The sequence below is a fragment of the Labrus bergylta genome, chromosome 10 (assembly GCF_963930695.1).
Source record: "Labrus bergylta chromosome 10, fLabBer1.1, whole genome shotgun sequence".
NCBI lineage: Eukaryota > Metazoa > Chordata > Actinopteri > Labriformes > Labridae > Labrus > Labrus bergylta.
In genome coordinates, this window is record NC_089204.1 from 30,680,546 (window position 1) to 30,698,518 (window position 17,973).

At 47.7% G+C, this 17,973-nt stretch overlaps 1 protein-coding gene across 1 annotated transcript in view; it reads right to left on the reverse strand.

Annotated features, from left to right (window-relative positions):
• heatr5b (HEAT repeat containing 5B) overlaps window positions 1–17,973 on the reverse strand; it is a 26,089-nt gene that overhangs the window by 6,723 nt on the left and 1,393 nt on the right. Inside the window, 29 exon segments of the mRNA XM_065959714.1 lie at window positions 681–808; window positions 910–1,140; window positions 1,429–1,849; window positions 2,148–2,216; window positions 2,304–2,485; window positions 3,675–3,926; window positions 4,574–4,753; window positions 4,834–4,978; window positions 5,061–5,230; window positions 5,812–6,001; window positions 6,096–6,255; window positions 7,345–7,535; window positions 7,634–7,739; window positions 7,833–8,008; window positions 8,663–8,826; window positions 8,931–9,040; window positions 10,112–10,211; window positions 10,604–10,756; window positions 10,894–11,005; window positions 11,977–12,227; window positions 12,318–12,473; window positions 14,838–15,087; window positions 15,169–15,204; window positions 15,207–15,268; window positions 15,271–15,324; window positions 15,410–15,581; window positions 16,711–16,860; window positions 16,952–17,060; window positions 17,418–17,629. Of these exon segments, the coding sequence (XP_065815786.1) occupies window positions 681–808; window positions 910–1,140; window positions 1,429–1,849; window positions 2,148–2,216; window positions 2,304–2,485; window positions 3,675–3,926; window positions 4,574–4,753; window positions 4,834–4,978; window positions 5,061–5,230; window positions 5,812–6,001; window positions 6,096–6,255; window positions 7,345–7,535; window positions 7,634–7,739; window positions 7,833–8,008; window positions 8,663–8,826; window positions 8,931–9,040; window positions 10,112–10,211; window positions 10,604–10,756; window positions 10,894–11,005; window positions 11,977–12,227; window positions 12,318–12,473; window positions 14,838–15,087; window positions 15,169–15,204; window positions 15,207–15,268; window positions 15,271–15,324; window positions 15,410–15,581; window positions 16,711–16,860; window positions 16,952–17,060; window positions 17,418–17,629 (4,692 nt within the window).

Sequence of the window (17,973 nt, forward strand, 5' to 3'; positions counted from 1 at the left end):
ATGTGTGTATTAATATATATTAACTCTGACCCCTAGTGTTTAAAATGAGTACTGCAGTCTAAATTCTAAACATCATAGAGAGCTGTCTCCCCCCCTCCTCTCTAGAGTGGATGCTCACTCAGGTCACCATGTGGTGGACTCTGAAGCTTCAGTGTTTATCCAGCTCTGCATGGGTCTGTAAACCTTTCTGTGTTCTAACCTCTCTCCATTTTTCAAAAGCATCTCCAATATTGATCCTAGTTTGAGCACGTTTCTGCTCGTGGAGCTTATTAGAAACATGCAGAGGCTTTTTAGGTCGGGTACAATCACTTCTATCTGAACCACTTCTCTTGACCGCTTCCATCGCTGCAACACCTGTTGACCTGATAACTGCTCTCATATCTGACAAACCGAGGGGCGTCCAAAACGGCCGTGTAGGGGGGTGTCTTAAAAGCGTCTACCTTCTCTGGTCCAAACAAATCCAGAGCATTCAGGAGCAGAATCTAAAGTTAGAAGGAGGACATACTGGCTGCTGCATTGTTGTCAGAGAAGCCAGCACTTCAACATAGCATGTTTCCTTAATGATCAGATAGTAAGATACCTTTATCATCTCACTCTCTACACATCTCACTTTCTTATATCTGGGTTCTACAGATCTTCCCCTGCACCCCCCTTTCCTACACTCTGACCCGTGTCCTCACCTGGTCCCCTGCGATGTGAGACTTGGCACATGGAGACTCGAGCAGAGTGAAGAGGGCCTGCAGGCAGGACATCACATGTTCAATGGGCTCCTCGGGTCGGGGGAAGCAAAGAAACTCGATGCTGATACCTGAGAGACAGAACACAGAAATGCACTCAGGGCGTGTTGGTGCTTCTCATGAGGTGGATCCTCGACTGTAACAGAGAAACTGCATATATGACTCTGCTCACCCAGCATCAGATGCATCCTGTCCTCCACAGACTCCTCAAAGGTCTTCGTGGTTAAGGAGGCGCCCTGAGTCAGGACGGGACTTTTCGAAGCTGCTGAGAGGATTTCTTCTTCTTCAGCTCCGAACCCGGTGCTGCTCAGCCACAGCGCCACGGCGTGCAGGACGGGAGCCCACGAGCCGCGATAGTGAAGCCTCGCCGTGTCGATCGTCTCTGGAGTGTAAAACGCTCCACCTGAAAACACACACACACACACACACACACACACACACACACACACACACACACACACACACACACACACACACACACACACACACACACACACACACACACACACACACACACACACACACACACACACACACACACACACACACACACACACACACACACACACACACACACACACACACACACACACACACACACACCTCTTTACTTTTCACTTCTCTGATTTCATTATTTCGATGTAGGATATAAAATGTGGACGTAAGAGCGTATCGTGTAACTTTCTCGTACCGTCAGGCGGCAGCTGACTGGAGAACTCGGCGGGCAGAGTGAGCAGGGCGTAGTCTCTCAGCATGGCGAGCCACAGGCGGCTCAGCGACGGGAGCTCCGGCTGCACCAGCGTGATGAGGCTGTCGGGCGGGAGCACGTCGGCGCCCAGATCGTCATCATCCTCGTCGTCATCTACACTTCGGACGGGTTTGGCGGGCTTAGACTCCGCCTCTTTTTTGACGTTCATGGCCACGACATACACCTCCGCCCACGCCTTCAGCACGGCCAGTTTCTCCATGGTGGTGGCGCTCTCGCTATACAGCTGACTGGACGAGCCCTTCCCAGCCTGCACCTTGTCCAGCGACGACACCAGCAGGTTGTGGACTCGCCGCAGGTCGTTCAGGTCACTGACTACGCCGCTGCCAATCCACGTGCTGCACACCTGCAAGAAGTCAAGGTCACAGAAAGTCAGAGTGAAGACGTTTTCACAAATGCACTGAAAATATGGAGACACGTTTTTTTATTTAGAAAAAAATATTAATCTGTTCTATTTTTATATCAGTTTTTTGGAAGTGGACATTTTTGTCCTTAGTGACTTCAGAGGGTCGTAAATGAAACTGATGCCTGAGGGTTAAGTAGAGAGGGGAGTGGACAGAGTGGGACTGCGGGATGAGAGAGAGAGGAATGTCAAAGCGGCAAAGTGCAAAAGGTCAGCGCTAACCTAGAACAGGAAGTCTTACCTGGCAGGCCTTGGCTGTGATGTCAGACGGTGTATCAGGAGAAAAAGCCGGCCTGAGTGCAGCTCCCACCTGAACACAAACACAAACATGAACGATGTCACTTCCTGTGGTTTTTGTTGTTGCTGTTCATTTTGAAATCTGCAGCGTTTGACTCACATTGGCCTGGTATTGTTCCAGGATAACGTGACCGGGGAACTCAGGCTCCGGTACGGACGCAAACTTTTTGATGATGTCCTCCAGCGCCTGCAGGCCGGCCATCCTCAGCTGGTTACTGTGGTCTGTGGCCGCCATGAAAGCCATGCGGATGAGGTCGGACAAATGCAGAACCAGCAGATCGCCTGGAGGGAAACAGGAAGTGTGTGAGCAACAGACACAGTACAAAGAAGATTTTAACGGCTGCAGGAAGGTTAAACCAGCGCCTTCTTCAAGGTTTCTGTCCGCTTTTATCACCTTAGATTCAGTGAGAAGGAGCTGGAAATTTAATACAAATATAAAAGAAACGTTTTTAAACTTTTAGTGAACGTTAATCTCGAGTTTCTCCTCCAGCCTCCTCGTGTTTATTCTGCAGAAAGTCAGAGTGAGCTGATGTGAGAACACAGCAGGATATAATCAGGAGAATTCACCTGGAGCCAGTGGGAGGGGCCAGTGGGAGGGGCCAGTGGGGGGGGGGTGGTGACCTTTATTCACCTGTGATCGCTGCACGACCATAGACTGTCTGCACGCCACCTCTACCATCTCCGTGCTCTAATCAACCTGCTGCTGCATGTTTCCTGTTCTCCAGGATGTTCTTCTCCTCTCTTTACTTCACTTTGAGATTCATTGATACAAACACACATATTCTCATCATAGAGTCATATGGAGGACTGTGCTGCTTTGTACCATACTTCTAGTTCTTTTTTTAATGACACATGTTATCTCAGGAGAAATCTCTCTCTGCCCCTGCTAAATTTCCATGATATGAAAATAATTCAATTGCAGCACTTTTTATTGTCCTTTCATGAAGGGACCCTTTTTTGTTTGTTTGTTACTTTTTTCACTCAGGACAACAACTTGATTCAACTTGATTTGAGTTATTTTACACAACTTACATGCACTTCCTTTGTTTAAATTGTGCACCTTCACTTTTTACAATACATTGTCTGAGAAATGTTGAAATCCTTCATGGCAGATTTTGTTTTCACGTTTCAAATGTATCCATATGGGAAATTGGGCCGGTTGCCCGGACACAGAACATCCACTAACACTAATCACAGAATTTAGCGTAGCTGTTTCCCGAGCTGCAGAAACACGTCAGGGTGCTATTATTACTGTCTAGCCTGCAGAGTGCCTCTTCGTTTGGAGAAGTTTATATAAATAACAGTGAGAGAGGAAAAGACTCCCACGTCTGCTGACTCATCGAGCTTCATCATGTAACAGCACATGAATGAGCAGTTTCCAGCAGCTGACACTCTGCTGCAGGTCGTGAATAATAAACTGTGTGAAGCTGGATGATGTGTGAGCGTGCACGAGGAGGAGGAGGAGGAGTACCTTTGGGGTTCTTGGCCTTTGCGGAGCGTGCAGCTGCCAGGTCAAAGTGTGCTTTGTCGTTCTCACACAGCAGGATGATGCGACACAAGCAGTCCGCGGCGAATACACGCGTGACCCAGCGCGGCGCCACAGAGGGTTTGGACTTGTCGTCGTCGCCCAGTCCCGTGAACATGGTGTCATCGTCCATCTCGTCTTTTTTCTCAGAGTCCTCCTCGTCTCTCTCCACCTCAAACACGACGGCTCCCCCGACGTCTGGGAGAAAAGAAGGACGCAGTCATGACACTCAACATCAAGTCCCGCCCCCGCTCTGCATGTTTGTGTCCTAGCTATCAATGAGGAAAATAATGAATGAGAGATGAACTCTCTCTCTCTCCCCCCCCCCCAAAATAAAAACCTCATCTATGTTGTCTTACCCTGCAGATTGAATGTCTAATGGAATTATTTAAGGAACTATCTTGAAGTTTTGCTTCGTTTTGTTTTGTGTCTGTTTTGTTTATTTCTATATTTTATTTTCTAAATTTATTTTTTTCTTCATTTACTTTATTAATTTATTTTGTCCTCTCTCTTCTTGCTCCTTGTCCTGTATGCATGAGTGTGAATGAGACTCCTGGGTAGGCTACAGTGGAAACAGGCTACCTTCGGAGTGGGAGCAGGATTCCTGACTCGGTGGGTGGTATGGGGTTAACTGGGATGGGCGGGAGAAGGCAGGAATGGGGTTTAAGTTTAATCGTTTATTTGAATCAGGGACAGCGTACAAAAAAACCATTAGTCTCAGAAGAGAAGAGATGCTTTGTACCAGATTTAGCTAGCTAACTAATTTCCATCTGTTGTTCCTGTTTACAAAAGATGACCACAGTACAACGTCAACTCTTAAGCCAACTCATGTTTTGTAGATTTACCTGTAGTTGCTGCCAGGACGTCCTTGCAGAGTTTCAGCCAATGAGAAAGCTTCTCCACAGCGAGAGAAGACAGCATGTGGCCCAGCGTGTCGTGGATATCAGAGCACAGCTTCCTGTCGGTCTCCCGGTCCAGCATGCCGAACAGGACTCCCTCCAGACCGGTCTCTGTGATGTTGAGCTCTAAAGGGGGAGGAGTCAGACACTGAGGCACGCTGAGCACACAGAGCGGCGTCGTCAGGGCCATGATGCTTTGTACTCACTGATCGTCGTGTCTTTGCTGTCTCCCGCCCTCTTGGCCAGGCTCATGGCGTACTCGCACACCTCTGCAGCCTCTCTCTGAGCGAGCTGTCTCAGGCACGCCACGGCGGCACGACGCAGCAGCAGGTGAGAGCTGCACAGGTGCACCTGCAGGGATTTCATTACACATAAGGGATTAGGAATAAACACAAGGAGAACACTTCTTACTCGTTGTTTAAGAGTTTCTTACACAGAGACATGGCACCAGGCTGGAGAGGTTGACGTGGCGAGGAGCGAACATGTGCAGCTGCTGCAAACACGAGATGGCGGCCGCCTGCACGAGGGAGTCCGAGTGATCCTGCATGATCGCACAGCCGACCAGGCAGGACGAGCGGATCGTGGAGATAGTGGCTCCATTTCCTGGCAAACCAAACGGCATCAATAAGGAAGACAGACCAAAAGAAAACCACTTTATGATGAATAAGATAGATAAAGGTGATAAGCTCCGCCTCCTCCATGTTAACAGATGGGTGACACTATAAAGATTCATGTTTCTGTCATCATAGATGTTTCTCATCAGGCTGATTAACGCCCCAGTGTTCATGTTTAAATTAGTTATTTGATTATATAAAAAGGAGTCTGATGTCATGATTGACAGCTCTGTTGACCAATGAGGCTCCTGCGTTTCTGGAGAGGAGCAGTTACAAACACAAACACAGTAGTGATTGAACTTTCCATATCAATCAGAGTCTGCTGAAAAAAAAAAACTCAAGAAGCTGTTCCCACCGGAGTGACCTTTGACCTTTTAGCAGGATGTTAAATGTGGGCTTTGGTAGAGGAAAGGGCGGGACTTCTAAATCAAGGTAGAGACACGTTAACCCTTACTTCAAGTAAACTTTTTGCAGATTTGCAGGCTGGACAAATGTGCAGCTGTGCCCTGAAAAAGAGTCTGATAATCTCAGATTCAGATAAAGAGGTCTCTGAGTTTCTCTGACAGGTACCCTGAAGTTCTGGTCCCACGGTGGTGATGAGCGCTCCCAGGCAGCGGCCCAAACACTGATGCACCTCGGTGTGGGAGGGGGGCACAGTGAGGAGCAGGGTGAGGACCAGAGACAGCGTCGGCTCCACGTAGCCTCTGTACATTGGCCCGCTAGAATCCACGATCAGAGCCAGAGAGTGCAGAGCCCACGTCTGGGGGAGAAGAAGAAGGATGGAGAGAATTTTAAATGAGTGGAGCAGAAGATCGGACTTCAGCTGAACTATTCCCAGCTGTCAGTCACTCTACCTGGACTTCATGAGAGGATCCATCCTGGGCCAGAGCCAACAGGATGCTCACGCTGGTCTTCAGGTGCTGGCCTGATCCGATTCCTCCGACGTATCGATGCAGACAGCCGAGAGCGAGCGAGTGGCCCGTCCTCGATACGACATCACGGGCCGACTTCAGTCTGAAAATGAAGGAGGAGGAAGGCTACAGATCACGATGATGGAGCAGTGAAATGTACAGATTGTGAGGACGGTCACATCCATCTTCCTAAAAACATCTTTAACCCTTTGACTTGCATTGTAACCACGTGAATAGTGTATGTAACCCTGATTATGTCCAATGGGTGGCGCTGCTGTACATCATTATCATTGTCTTAAAACTGTGGAAAATACCGGGAGTGACTCTGCGCTGCACAGCTCCTCAGAAATCTCACAGAACAAGAGCAAACGTCCAGGTAAAAAAAAAAAATCATTTATAGACCCTCTAACAATCATATTTTAGTTGAAGGAAATAAATTTGACAATAAAATATATATCTATGATTCCTCAGAAAACATGGTCGACCGCTCGGTTGAGTCTACGCGGCCTGGCTCAAGTCACTCATTTCTTATTTTGTTCACCTTTTCTAACCATTGCTACTCATTCAATCTGTTAAATTAATTATACACACATATATATATATATACTTGTACATTATAGGTTATTTTAACAAGTTCTTCTCTCTGTGATGTTTATAAAAAACTAAAGATTTTGTTGCAGAAATGAAAGAAATCCATTCATATCCAAAGTAACCCTAAACGGGACGGCTGTGGCTCAGTTGGTAGAGTCGTCACCTCTCAACTGCAAGGTCGAGGGTTCGATCCCCAGCTGAGCAACATGTCAATGTGTTCTTGGGCAAGACACTTAACCCCGCATTGCTCCCGCTGCTTCAGTGGTGGTGTATGACTGGATTACTCTCTGATGTACGTCGCTTTGGATAAAAGCGTCTGCTAAGTGAATTGTAACATTGTAACAGACAACCAGCTGGTTGACCTGCAGATCTGCTTCCTGATTGGGTAATCTGAAAAATAGAACCTGAAATGTTGCTTAACGAAGAGGCAGGAACACAATTTTAAATGGATTGTGTGGAAGTCAAAGGGTTAAAGCTTCACTATGACGATGCTATGTGGCGAGAAGTCTGGATGTTGGTGCTCAGATCAGGTTTATCTGAAAAAGACGATAACGATAAGACTGAGGAAAACACAACAAAGTCTTGAGCTGATATTTCTTACTTGTCGAAGCTGGTCTGTGCCATCCTGGCGATGAAGGTCGCCTCTCCCACCACCTGAGCCATCCTGCCCAGAGCCTCCCCGGCTGCACAGCGAAGGATGGGGTTTGGATTGTCCAGCGCTCCCATCACCAGAGCCAGAGCCGACTTACGCACCTCCTCAGGACCCAGAGTGCTCTTGTTCTCTGCCAAACCCTGCAGCCATGAAGACAGTGGGTAAAGACATGTGACATTCCAGGTTAAGATAAGACAGAGTCAAGGTGTTCACTCAGACAGAAAGTTTATTTTCTCACCTTGAGGGCGCTCAGCACGGCCGTGAAGATGTTGAGTTGGACGGCCTGCTGTCGAACTCCTTTGGCCTGTTTTATACACTCAGCGAAATGATCCAACATCTGCAGCCTGAAACACAAAGTGAAAACAAACACAGTGAAAACAAAGCTTGTAGCAAAATCACCACGAGATGACTTCAACAGGAAGGACCAAAGCGCTCACCTGTGTTTGAAGGAGACGTGGGGGAAAACCACACCGAACAGAGCCACTGAGGCGTCGATGACCGACACGCCCAGAGGGAGAGGACCGGGGATGGCCTCGCCGACTGGGACGCGCAGGTAGATGGAGGAGGGGTCGTGTTCCAGAGCGCCGCTGCCAGACGCACTGTTTGGCTGCAGCTGTTCACATTCACACAGAAAGAACATCAAATCATTTAGTCACATATTCTATTTTATTGGTTCCATGGAGAGAATAAAAAACAAAGTAGAATAAGAGAAAAAGCATCCCCTGTCCAGTTTGCATTAATATGTGAATATCAAAACTTCAGCACAGGTTTGGAGCCGTTGTTGAGACTGAGGCTCCGAGCAGTTTGCTCTTTCTTTCTGAATATCATCAGAGCTAAATGCTTTGAAATCAGAGTTTGAGACGGAGCAGATAGAGGGAGAACAGGGTGAACAATCTTCGGAGATATTAGCGGCTGCGATCCATTCTTAGTGAGTCAGGGTTAGGATCTGTTAAAGAAGAGAAACTGTGCAGCTGTGCAAGATAACCATCTGGAAAAATATCTTAAAGAAGGACAGTAGTGTGATCAGTAAATATTCAAGTCCAGCGTGCGTCTTTCTGAGGAGAATAACGTTTTCACCCTCCAGAATTCTGAAGGCCTAGCGGTTATGTTGCATGCCCAATGTACAGAGGCTATGGTCCTCGTCGCAGCAGCCGTGGGTTTGAATCTGACCTCGGCCCTTTGATGCACGTCGTCCCCCTTTCTCTCTCCTCTCAACGTTGTCTGTCTCTCTTCAGTTGATTGGTCAGATAACTGATGAAGTTCTCACCTGGTCCTCGATGGACTTGTGGTCCGTCTCCTGCAGCCACGACCCCATCAGCACGCTGTCGTCATAGTGACAGAGCGAGCGCAGCAGGGACGTGGTCGTGTTGGCCGAGTTGTCGGTCAATGTGAACTCTGCCACCAGCTCCCTCAGGAGGGCGTTGAAGCTGCCTGCAAGAGGAAGATTTAAAAGATTTTTTAAAACCATCTCCGTCTATATTTTTTTTGAAACTTCTTTTTTAAAACTGAAATCGAACAGAAGAGACGGCGTTAACCTTCGTAGGTCTTGGGAGGCAAAAGAGCGAGGATGTCGTACAGCCTGAGCCTCACCATCGCTGCGCTCGCTTTCAGGTGAGCACCGTGGACTTTAATGATGGCGGGGACGCTGTGAGAAAGGACAAACAAAGATAATCACTTTCACACTATCACACACAGGCTAATGCAAAAGCTCATGTTGCCATGACGATGCGTTGTGAAGCCCGAATGAAAATCCTAAAATGTTTTAAAAAGGAAAATTATCTCTCCGCATCTCAAAGCATCATGCTCCCTGCAGTCTGGGGACACGTTGGCTACCATTTGACCACGAGATATCCTCTGGGAGGGACGGGAAACTTTTCAGGGCTTCTGACTGAACCAGCGATTTGAGATAAAAGACTTCTAGAAATGACTTCCTGTTCCGTGCATTACCTCCGTTTACAATCTGAAGACTCGACCTGAGAGCGGATATGGAGTCTGTGAGCAGAGGATTATCAGCTGTGTGTGCAGATATCTGGAAATAGACATTATAAACCGTAACATCTGGAATATAAGACGCTGTCTGTTTTGGGGGGAACACTCAAAACTGTCGTCCTGTGATGATGTTTGTGCAGCTACTGTCTGTATTGGCGTTTGTGACTCCTCCAGCAGTCGAGCTCTCAGCCTGCAGTGAAAGTTCTGAAGTACCGACAGCCCGCGAGATGCGCCACCCCCCTCCGCTGGTCACTTGTTGACTTTAATTAAGGGACTTTTTTAATCAATAGAGAGCGCCACAAGGTTAATTTACTGATCAGTACACCACCAGTATGACCTCATGACGGAGAGAAGATTTCAAAAAGTGGCGCTGTCAGCCTGCTCTGCGTCACTAATTATCCCCACGGCTTGAGAGCAACGATGAACGGAGGTGAATTTTGAAACATTTCAGGTGGGTGCAGTGGGTGATTGTGGTGGCTGCACCCTTGGTGCTGACGGCACGTTTGTCAGGGTTTATAATGGTAAACAGGACGCAGTCAGCTTTTTAGATGAAAAAATTGATTTTAAAAGTGTGTCTTATAAAACTAAAATTAAATGATTGCTGATGAGTTCCAGGATTACATGACGATGATTTGCGTCTGTCCTCCAGAGTGCAGCCGTCTGAAACACCAGTGAATGATACTACTCATACTTAACAACGATCCTGCAGATGAATGCATTCACTCACTGAGACATCATGGTCATGGCACATTCGATGGGCGTCATCAGTCTGCGGATCACGTCTTCTGTCAGCAGCTCGGGACAGTGGGCCACGAAGCTCCGCATGGCTGCAGAGCCAAGAAACAGGAAGTTAGTCCTCAGAGTTCTCCGAGCTCAGGTTACAGAGAATTTAAAGATATTCAACAAAGGTTTGTTTAGAAATACAAAATGTATTCTACGTAGAGATTAAAGTAAAGAGCATCACTCCTGCTGCTGAATAAAGTAAGAGAAGAAAATTGAAAGTTGTGTTTTGAATATCTAATTTTGTTAAGTGTAAAGAAAGAGCTGCATCACTTTACTTCAAGATGTTATCACAGACATGTGCAAAGTTTGTTGTATGAAGGAGAATAATACTTGAGCCCTAAGTGGGCTGGGTGTACGTGTGCGTCACAGTTGGGGAGATCGGGGTCTTATTGAGGACGTTGTCTGCAGACAGGAGGAAAAAGGAAAGTGAGTTTACCACACAGAGCTCCAGCTCGACCCTCCAGCGTAACCTGCCAGGTGAACGCGTCTCCTCTGGCCTTCTCCGCCTCCAGCTCCTTCTGTGAGCGAGGAAACACGTTTCTCCACAGCAGCAGCATCTTGGGGAGGTGATAGCGCACGAGGGAGGGGCCTGGAGACGAGAGGGAGGAAGTGAGGAAAGAGTCTGATGGCTGCTTTCACACTTTGCAGGGAGAGTCTCCTGCTGTGAGGTTCATGTGTGAACAGGTCAGGAGAATTTCAGGAGCAGTCGTAGCTTTAGAGACTCACCCAGAGTCATGAGGGCGCCGAGCAGCAGCCAGCCGGCCTGCGTGCGCTGCAGAGACAGTCGACTGTTCTGAGCTGCCGTCCGCAGGAGGTCTTCAGCTATACTCACCACCAGCTACAAGACAAAATAACACAGAAAACTAAACCTATAAAGAACTTAAAAAGATAGCACCTCTTTCAGTCCTTGCTGATGAGGAGAGTGTGTGACATCATGTGGTTGACTAAAGTTTTATTTTTGAGAAACAATCATAACTTCTTCTCGTGGTCATCGCAGACTTTCTCAGGAAACCAATCATAAACTTGATGTCAATTATTTGTTAGAAACAGCTGACTCTAACTCTAGCTCTTGGACGGGTGATGACTTGTTTTTTTTACCTCCATCTGATCGTGGCGGTAACCCACACCCTCCGTGCTGTAAAGCCTTCAGACTAAAGAAGTGACGGACGCCATTCCAGATAATCCTGACAAAGCTAAAGGGTGAGAGGATATAACAAGTATGCTAGTTTTGTCTTTATAGAAACAGAACCCATGTGCAGAGATTTTCCTCCCAGCACCCCCGAGCACGCTGCACGTTCATCTCTGCATAAAGAAAAAATGAAATGTGGACACGAGTAAGTCCATCGGTCAGGCGGTTGAAGAAGTTTAAAACCTGAATTATGTTTTACGAGAGGATTTGAACGCCAGGTAACTTGGAAAAGGGGACGTCCCTCTCCCCAGCAATGTTTTCCAGCTCCTGGGGGATCCCGAGGCGTTCCCAGGCCAGACGGGATAAACAGTAGAATTCCTGCAGTGAGATCTGGGTCTCCTCCAGTTGGGCTTGCTCGGAAGACCAGGAGGATCCTGATCAGATACCTGATCAACTCGGCTCCTCCCCCTCTCTCTGAGACTGAGTCCAGACACCCTTTGGAGGAAACTCATTTTGGCATCTTGTATCTGCGTTCTCATGTGTTTATTATTATAGTTTTTAGACTGTTTTTTGTTATTATGTTTTTTATCTCTCTTAAATTATGACCTGAGAGCTGATGGTTGTTCCTTCACTAACATGACCTGGAAACCTCTTACAGGACGCCGTGATGTCACACTCACCTTGCCCTTGGAATGAGGGATTCCCAGCTGACACTGGTGCACTCCTCCCAGCAGAGCGGCCATGGCGAAGCTGTATCCGCTCACAGCCTCGGGTGAACTCTTCAGGTTGTTGATCCTCTCCGCGCAGCGATCCAGCAGCGGGGTCAGCTGATAGGGCAGCGCCACGGCAACGCAGCGCAGGCACCACGCAGCCGCCAAACGGGCCGCCATGCTGGGGTGCAGCAGTACGGAGGTCACGGTCTCCAGGAGTCCTGAAGAAGAAGACATGTCATACTTTTAGATTTCTTTTTATCAGATGATGTCTGGTAACAGATTCCCCCCCGGCTCGGTCGGTGTCTCACCTATAGACGGCTCGGTGATGAGCGGTGACGCTGTAGCACTCAGACTCTGCACCAGGCTGCCCAGCTCCTTCAGCGCACACACCATCACGTGCTGACTGGCAGACACGTCAGCTGCTCCCGCCTTGTTCTCCCCGCTGATGTCGTTCACAACGGCCTCTGAAACAGACGGAAAGAATCGACAAACGTCAGCCACACGATCAAATGTCCCAAACATCGGGATAAATATCCTAAAAACTAAATCATTAAAGGAGCAACAATGGCTGATTAAGAGTCCTCAGACGTGATTCACAAAGAATAAATCACAGCCGCTAAAATCTCCAAAGATCATTCACCACGTTCTCTCTCTGTTTCAGGTCTGATTCACAAAGCTCAGAGGATGTTCACAAAGTGTTGGTGCTCGGTGAAGATCTTTTGTGAATCAGGCCAAAAGTTTTGTCTCTAAAGCTTCAAAACCTTTTCACCGCTTTACCCTGCAAACACAAACAGAGCTTCTGGAGAGTGAAACAGGAAACTAGACTTTATTTAACAGGAAGAATCTGACTAAAGACAAAAACACAGAAACTTATTAAGAGAAGTAAATCACTCTGAAGCTGCTGTGTCGGTCTAGAATGAAGAGCTTAAATCCTCAGAGCTTTAAAAGGCAGAAAATAGTGAAGATTTAAATCTCCTTCTTTAGCTGTGACACAAACAGACTCTAGAATAAACGCTGAAGCCCGGCTCACGCTGCAGGAGGTTTTTAAAATCATCTCACTCCACTGGTTACTCATACTTTTATTTGCTTTTAAATCTCTCAACGGTCTTGCCCCGCCCTACCTCTCTGAGCTTCTACACCCGGACACGCCCACCCGCTCTCTCAGCTGATCAGCTGCTCCTGAGGGGGCCTCAAACCAGGCGGAAGCTCAGAGGGAACGATTTACCTCAGCACGTTAAACAGGCCTCTTCTCTGTCTGTTTTTAAATCTTAACACCCATCTCTTTTCCCTTTGACACACAGTAAGATGTCGACTTATTTATTTATTTCTTTTCTTTGTGCCTATTCATGTTACTGATGTTTTATGTCTTTTAACTTGATTCTGTATTTCACATGGAGTTTTCTTTTCTCTCATGTGAGCTGTTCTGTATTTTATTCATTCTTCTGTACAGCACTTTGGTCAACTGTGGTTGTTTTAAAGTGCTAAACAAATAAAGTTGGATTGTTTTGGATCTGGAGCATTTTAACAGATCTTCTTCTCTGTAATCTCTGCGTGCTCACACTACAGAGTTATCGTGCCGGGCGGAGGCACCACCACCTCACGTGACCTCACATTAACGAAGAGCCGGAGGTTAAATGTGTGATTATTTTCAGGCTCTGTGCAAAGAGGACACAAACATTTTATTTTAAACATTTGGTTGAAGAAAAGTCAGGGAGACGAGGACAACATGAGTTGTCTGTTCTTCAGAGAGCTGGAGGTCAGGTGTTTGACATGTGATCACCTGCGTGGGTCTCCACTCCTGTCCACTTTTTACTGTCCTCCCTCATGGTTATTGTAGAGATTGTAGTCCCATAAACATAAACATTAAACTTGTTCAATACAAATACGGGTTCATGCATCCCCGATGATCTCCGAGCAGGTCGCACTCTACAGACTCGCACTACAAAACAATCTGCTGACTTAATCAGCTCCGAGCAGCCACGAGGCGAGAACGACCACGAGATGGTCGAGAAGTGGGGGGACCGATGATCCTGCAGTCTGAGCCAGGCTTTAGAGGTCAAACTTCCATCGAGACTCCAGGAAACAGTTTTCTATTTTCACACAGTGAAGATATTTGACAAAGTCTCACAGATCCCGTCGGCTCGTGAAGCAAGAAGCAGCAAGAAGAGTGAAAAGCCCCAAAAAACCACGACTCCAGAGACGCACACAGTCAACAACAGGAACATCAGTAAGAATATAGAAATGTTTGATGGTTTCAGTTTCAAGCAGATCAGAGTAAGAATCATCCTTTTTGAACGAGATGTGGGGGATTGTCAAAAAATTATTAGGTGGGAATTTGGAGGAACTGAAATACACAAAAACAAAAAACTTGCAAATATGAAGACGTGTTACTGTAGCTGGGGGGGGGGGGGGGGGGTGTTAGCACTATGTGTGTGCGGGTTTAGGGGCACATGCAGTTTGTCTTCTGCTGTTAGCCAGTACAAACAGTCATGAGGAGTTATCTGCTCCTCAGGGGTTTTAAAGCAAATAACAAAACGTGAATTTGCAGGCAAACAGCAAAAATATGAAATAGTCCAACATGAGAAGCTGGAGCGCCGAGCTGCTGATGGATCGTGTTACAGACTTTAGGATGCTGCTCGTGGTGGTCAGAAACATGCACAGGAAGAAAGCAGGAAGGAAAGCAGTAACAAGGAAATCTCTGCACACAGCAAAAAGAAAAGTGAGAAGATCCCCTCCGTCAACACAAAGCATGCAGGAAGTGAAAATAAAGGATGAGTACTTACTCTGCAGTGCTCTGAACCGTGATATTTCCCCCCCATCCTCCTTACCCACAGCCCTCATCTGCTTGCTGATGGCTTGGCAGATTTCTTTGCCGGCTGCGATTTGTGCTTTCTCTCCGAGTAAGCCCCCGAGCGTGGCGCGCAGCATGAAGGAGACGCAGCGGCGCGAGTACACGGCCTCGACGTGCGTCTGCGTCGCCCGCGGGTGAGACACCAGGTCCAGAACGTGGGACAGGAAGGTGGCAAAGTTACGCTCCAGCCACTGACCGCCGAGGGTCGTTACAAACACGACGTAGGCCTGAGGAGGAAGACGAGAGGTGAAGGGCGATGTCGATGACCACGTCAGTTATAAAGAGAGAGATGACCTCTATGACCTCACCTGTGTCACGCCCACCCGCACCTCCCTGCTGACGGAGCCGCCCCCTTCAACATCTCCCCGCCGCTCTTCAGGAAGCCGGATCCGCCTCGCAGGAAGCCGTGGCCATGAGCTCCAGCACCTCGTCCAGAGTCGCCCGCTTCACGTTCTGACGCATCACTGGAGGAGAAAAAAACACGTCGAGCTCGTAAACAAACAAAGTCTACGACGAAGTCGGTCACCTTGAACATGAAGGGAAACACACCGGCTGCTTGTTTGGGCATCAACGCCGTGGCCATGACCGTCCCCAGCAGTTTGGCCACCGCCACCCGGACGCCGTAGTTAGAGCCTTCCAAAGCTTTGAAGCACAGAGTGGCCACGTTCTCGAGCTCGGTGGTCCACATGAAGACCGCCTCGTTCTGCAGCTCCAACAGACACTGACCAGGGACGAGGGACAAAGATGGAGGCCTGTTAATAACATGTCGGGTCGGGAATAACCACCAAGGGCTCATAAGACACCAAAGAATTCAGTTGCAGTGGTTCACATTTACAACTCATAACATTACAAAGTCGCCGGCTCCTGTCACAGTTCAGTCTTTTTCCCGGGTTTTACAAACAAAATCTGCTATAACAAAGATTCCTTTTTTAAAACACAACTCAAGTTTTTCATCGTCTAGCCAAAAGAAATCAACATAAATTGAAGACATTCTTTTAAAAGAACATCCCTGATGTCAGCGTACATCGGGCAGTAAAACAAAAAGTGAATCTCGTTTTCAGTTTCTCCTAACTCACACAACAAACATATTTACGACATTTCTGTATGAACGATGTCGTTGACACAACCCGCGAGTCACGCTGCCCGACTCTGCGTCTTTCAGTCAGACCAGCAGCACCCACAACCTTATTTACTGTCTGTTTGCTCCATGATGACCTCATGACGGAGCACGATGATGGCCTCGTCAGCATCGCTATGTTTCCAGCTTATTATACACAATGAATGACCTGACAATCGTGTCAGGTGGCGTGCTGGGGGGTGAGGGTGGCGGCTGCACCCATGGAGGGTGTCAACATGTTATACTTCTCACCTACCAGTGCACCCATGGAAATGCCCCCCTCACCCCACAATCCTCCACAGGAAGCCTCCGCTCTGGAAACACCAACCTCCTCCATCCCCCCCAGGACTAACCCCCCCCCCCATGGGAGACCGGGCCTTCTGCTCCTCTGCTCCCAGTCTGTAGAACGCTCTCCCCGAGCAGCTGAGGGCGCCACAGTCTGCAGACGCTTTTAAAAGGGCTCTAAAAAGCTTTTTAACAAAACCTTCTGCTTGTGCTTTTAGATTCGTTAGTTGCTTTGTTGATGAAATTTGTTTTTTATTTCTATTTTTTTTTTTCTGTAGCACTTTGAGAATTTTTGCAAAAATGAAGAGTGCGTTACAAATTAAATGTATTATTATTATTATACTGGTATAATGGTAAACAGGACGCAGCCAACTTTTTAGATGAATTAATAGGTATCAACACTTTATTTTACAGTAATGAAGAAAAATAAAAGTTTAGTTGCTCTTACCTTTGCCACTGCACAGCGCACAGCCATCGACCTGTCTGTGAGCAGAGAGCGAGCGTTCTTGTAGATATCTCTGTGACAGGAAGCTGCGGCTCCACCGAGTCCGTTCAGCACCTTCTGCAGACTGAGGAGGATCTCTCCTCGGCCCTGGGACTAAACAAAGATTTAGATCAACTATAAATCTGTCTGTCTGTGAATGAAGACATCAGAAACATCCCCTCTGTGAGGACGTGGAGGGTCCTACCTCTGCACTCTTTAACGCCTTTAAAAGATTATTGATGGTGTCTGGAAAGGAGCTCCCCAACATCCTGCCCATCTTCTCGTAGAACGCTCCAACACAAGCCACCGCGGCGCTGCAAGAAAAGAGACTCAGTTCATCAAAACCAAACTAGAGATCACAAAATGAAACCTCAATTCAATAATCTGATTAATCTCCTCTGGACAACATGTGGAAAGGTTTATTCTGATGGTTGATAGTTGATAATAAAACACCAATAACCTGTTTCATACGTCAGATATTAAACTACTGAAGGGGCGGCACGCCGTCTTTTGACCCCCTGGCGTTCCCCATGTTACATACGGCTCCTTTAAGAAATCACTGTAGTGTTCAAACTCGGAGACTGAATCACCAAAGGACTCTCGGTGACATTCTTTTCTATTTTTGTTCCATTCAAATAACTTTGAATAAATAAATGCAGGGGGTATCTTACAGTTTGGTCGGCAGGTATGCAGGTGTGTCGTCTTTGCTTTTGATGATTTCGTTGCATTTGTCCAGAGTCTGGAACACCGTGAAGGTGTCCCCGATGCTGTACAGGGTAGCCAGGTTTTTAGCCAGCAGCTTCCTGGTTGGAGGTCCAGGAGCGCTGCTGATGAGTCCTGTGAGCTGATCCACCAGCTTCTTCTGCTTCTCCTTCACATCCACCTGAAAACACACCGAAAAACATCAATAACTCTGAGGAGGAGCAGGAGGAGGAGGAGGAGGAAGAGGAGGAGGAGGAGGAGGAGGAGAGGAGGAAGAGGAGGAGAGGAGGAGGAAGAGGAGGAGGAGGAAGAGGAGGAGGAGGAGAGGAGAAGGAGGAGGAAGAGGAGGAAGAGGAGGAGGAGGAGAAGGAGGAAGAGGAGGAAAGAGGAGGAGGAGGAGGAGGAGGAGGAGGAGGAAGAGGAGAGGAGGAGGAGGAGGAAGAGGGAGGAGGAGGAAGAGGAGGAGGAGGAGGAGGAGGGAGAGGGAGGAAAGAGAGGCAACGAGGAGGAGGAGGAGAAGGAGGA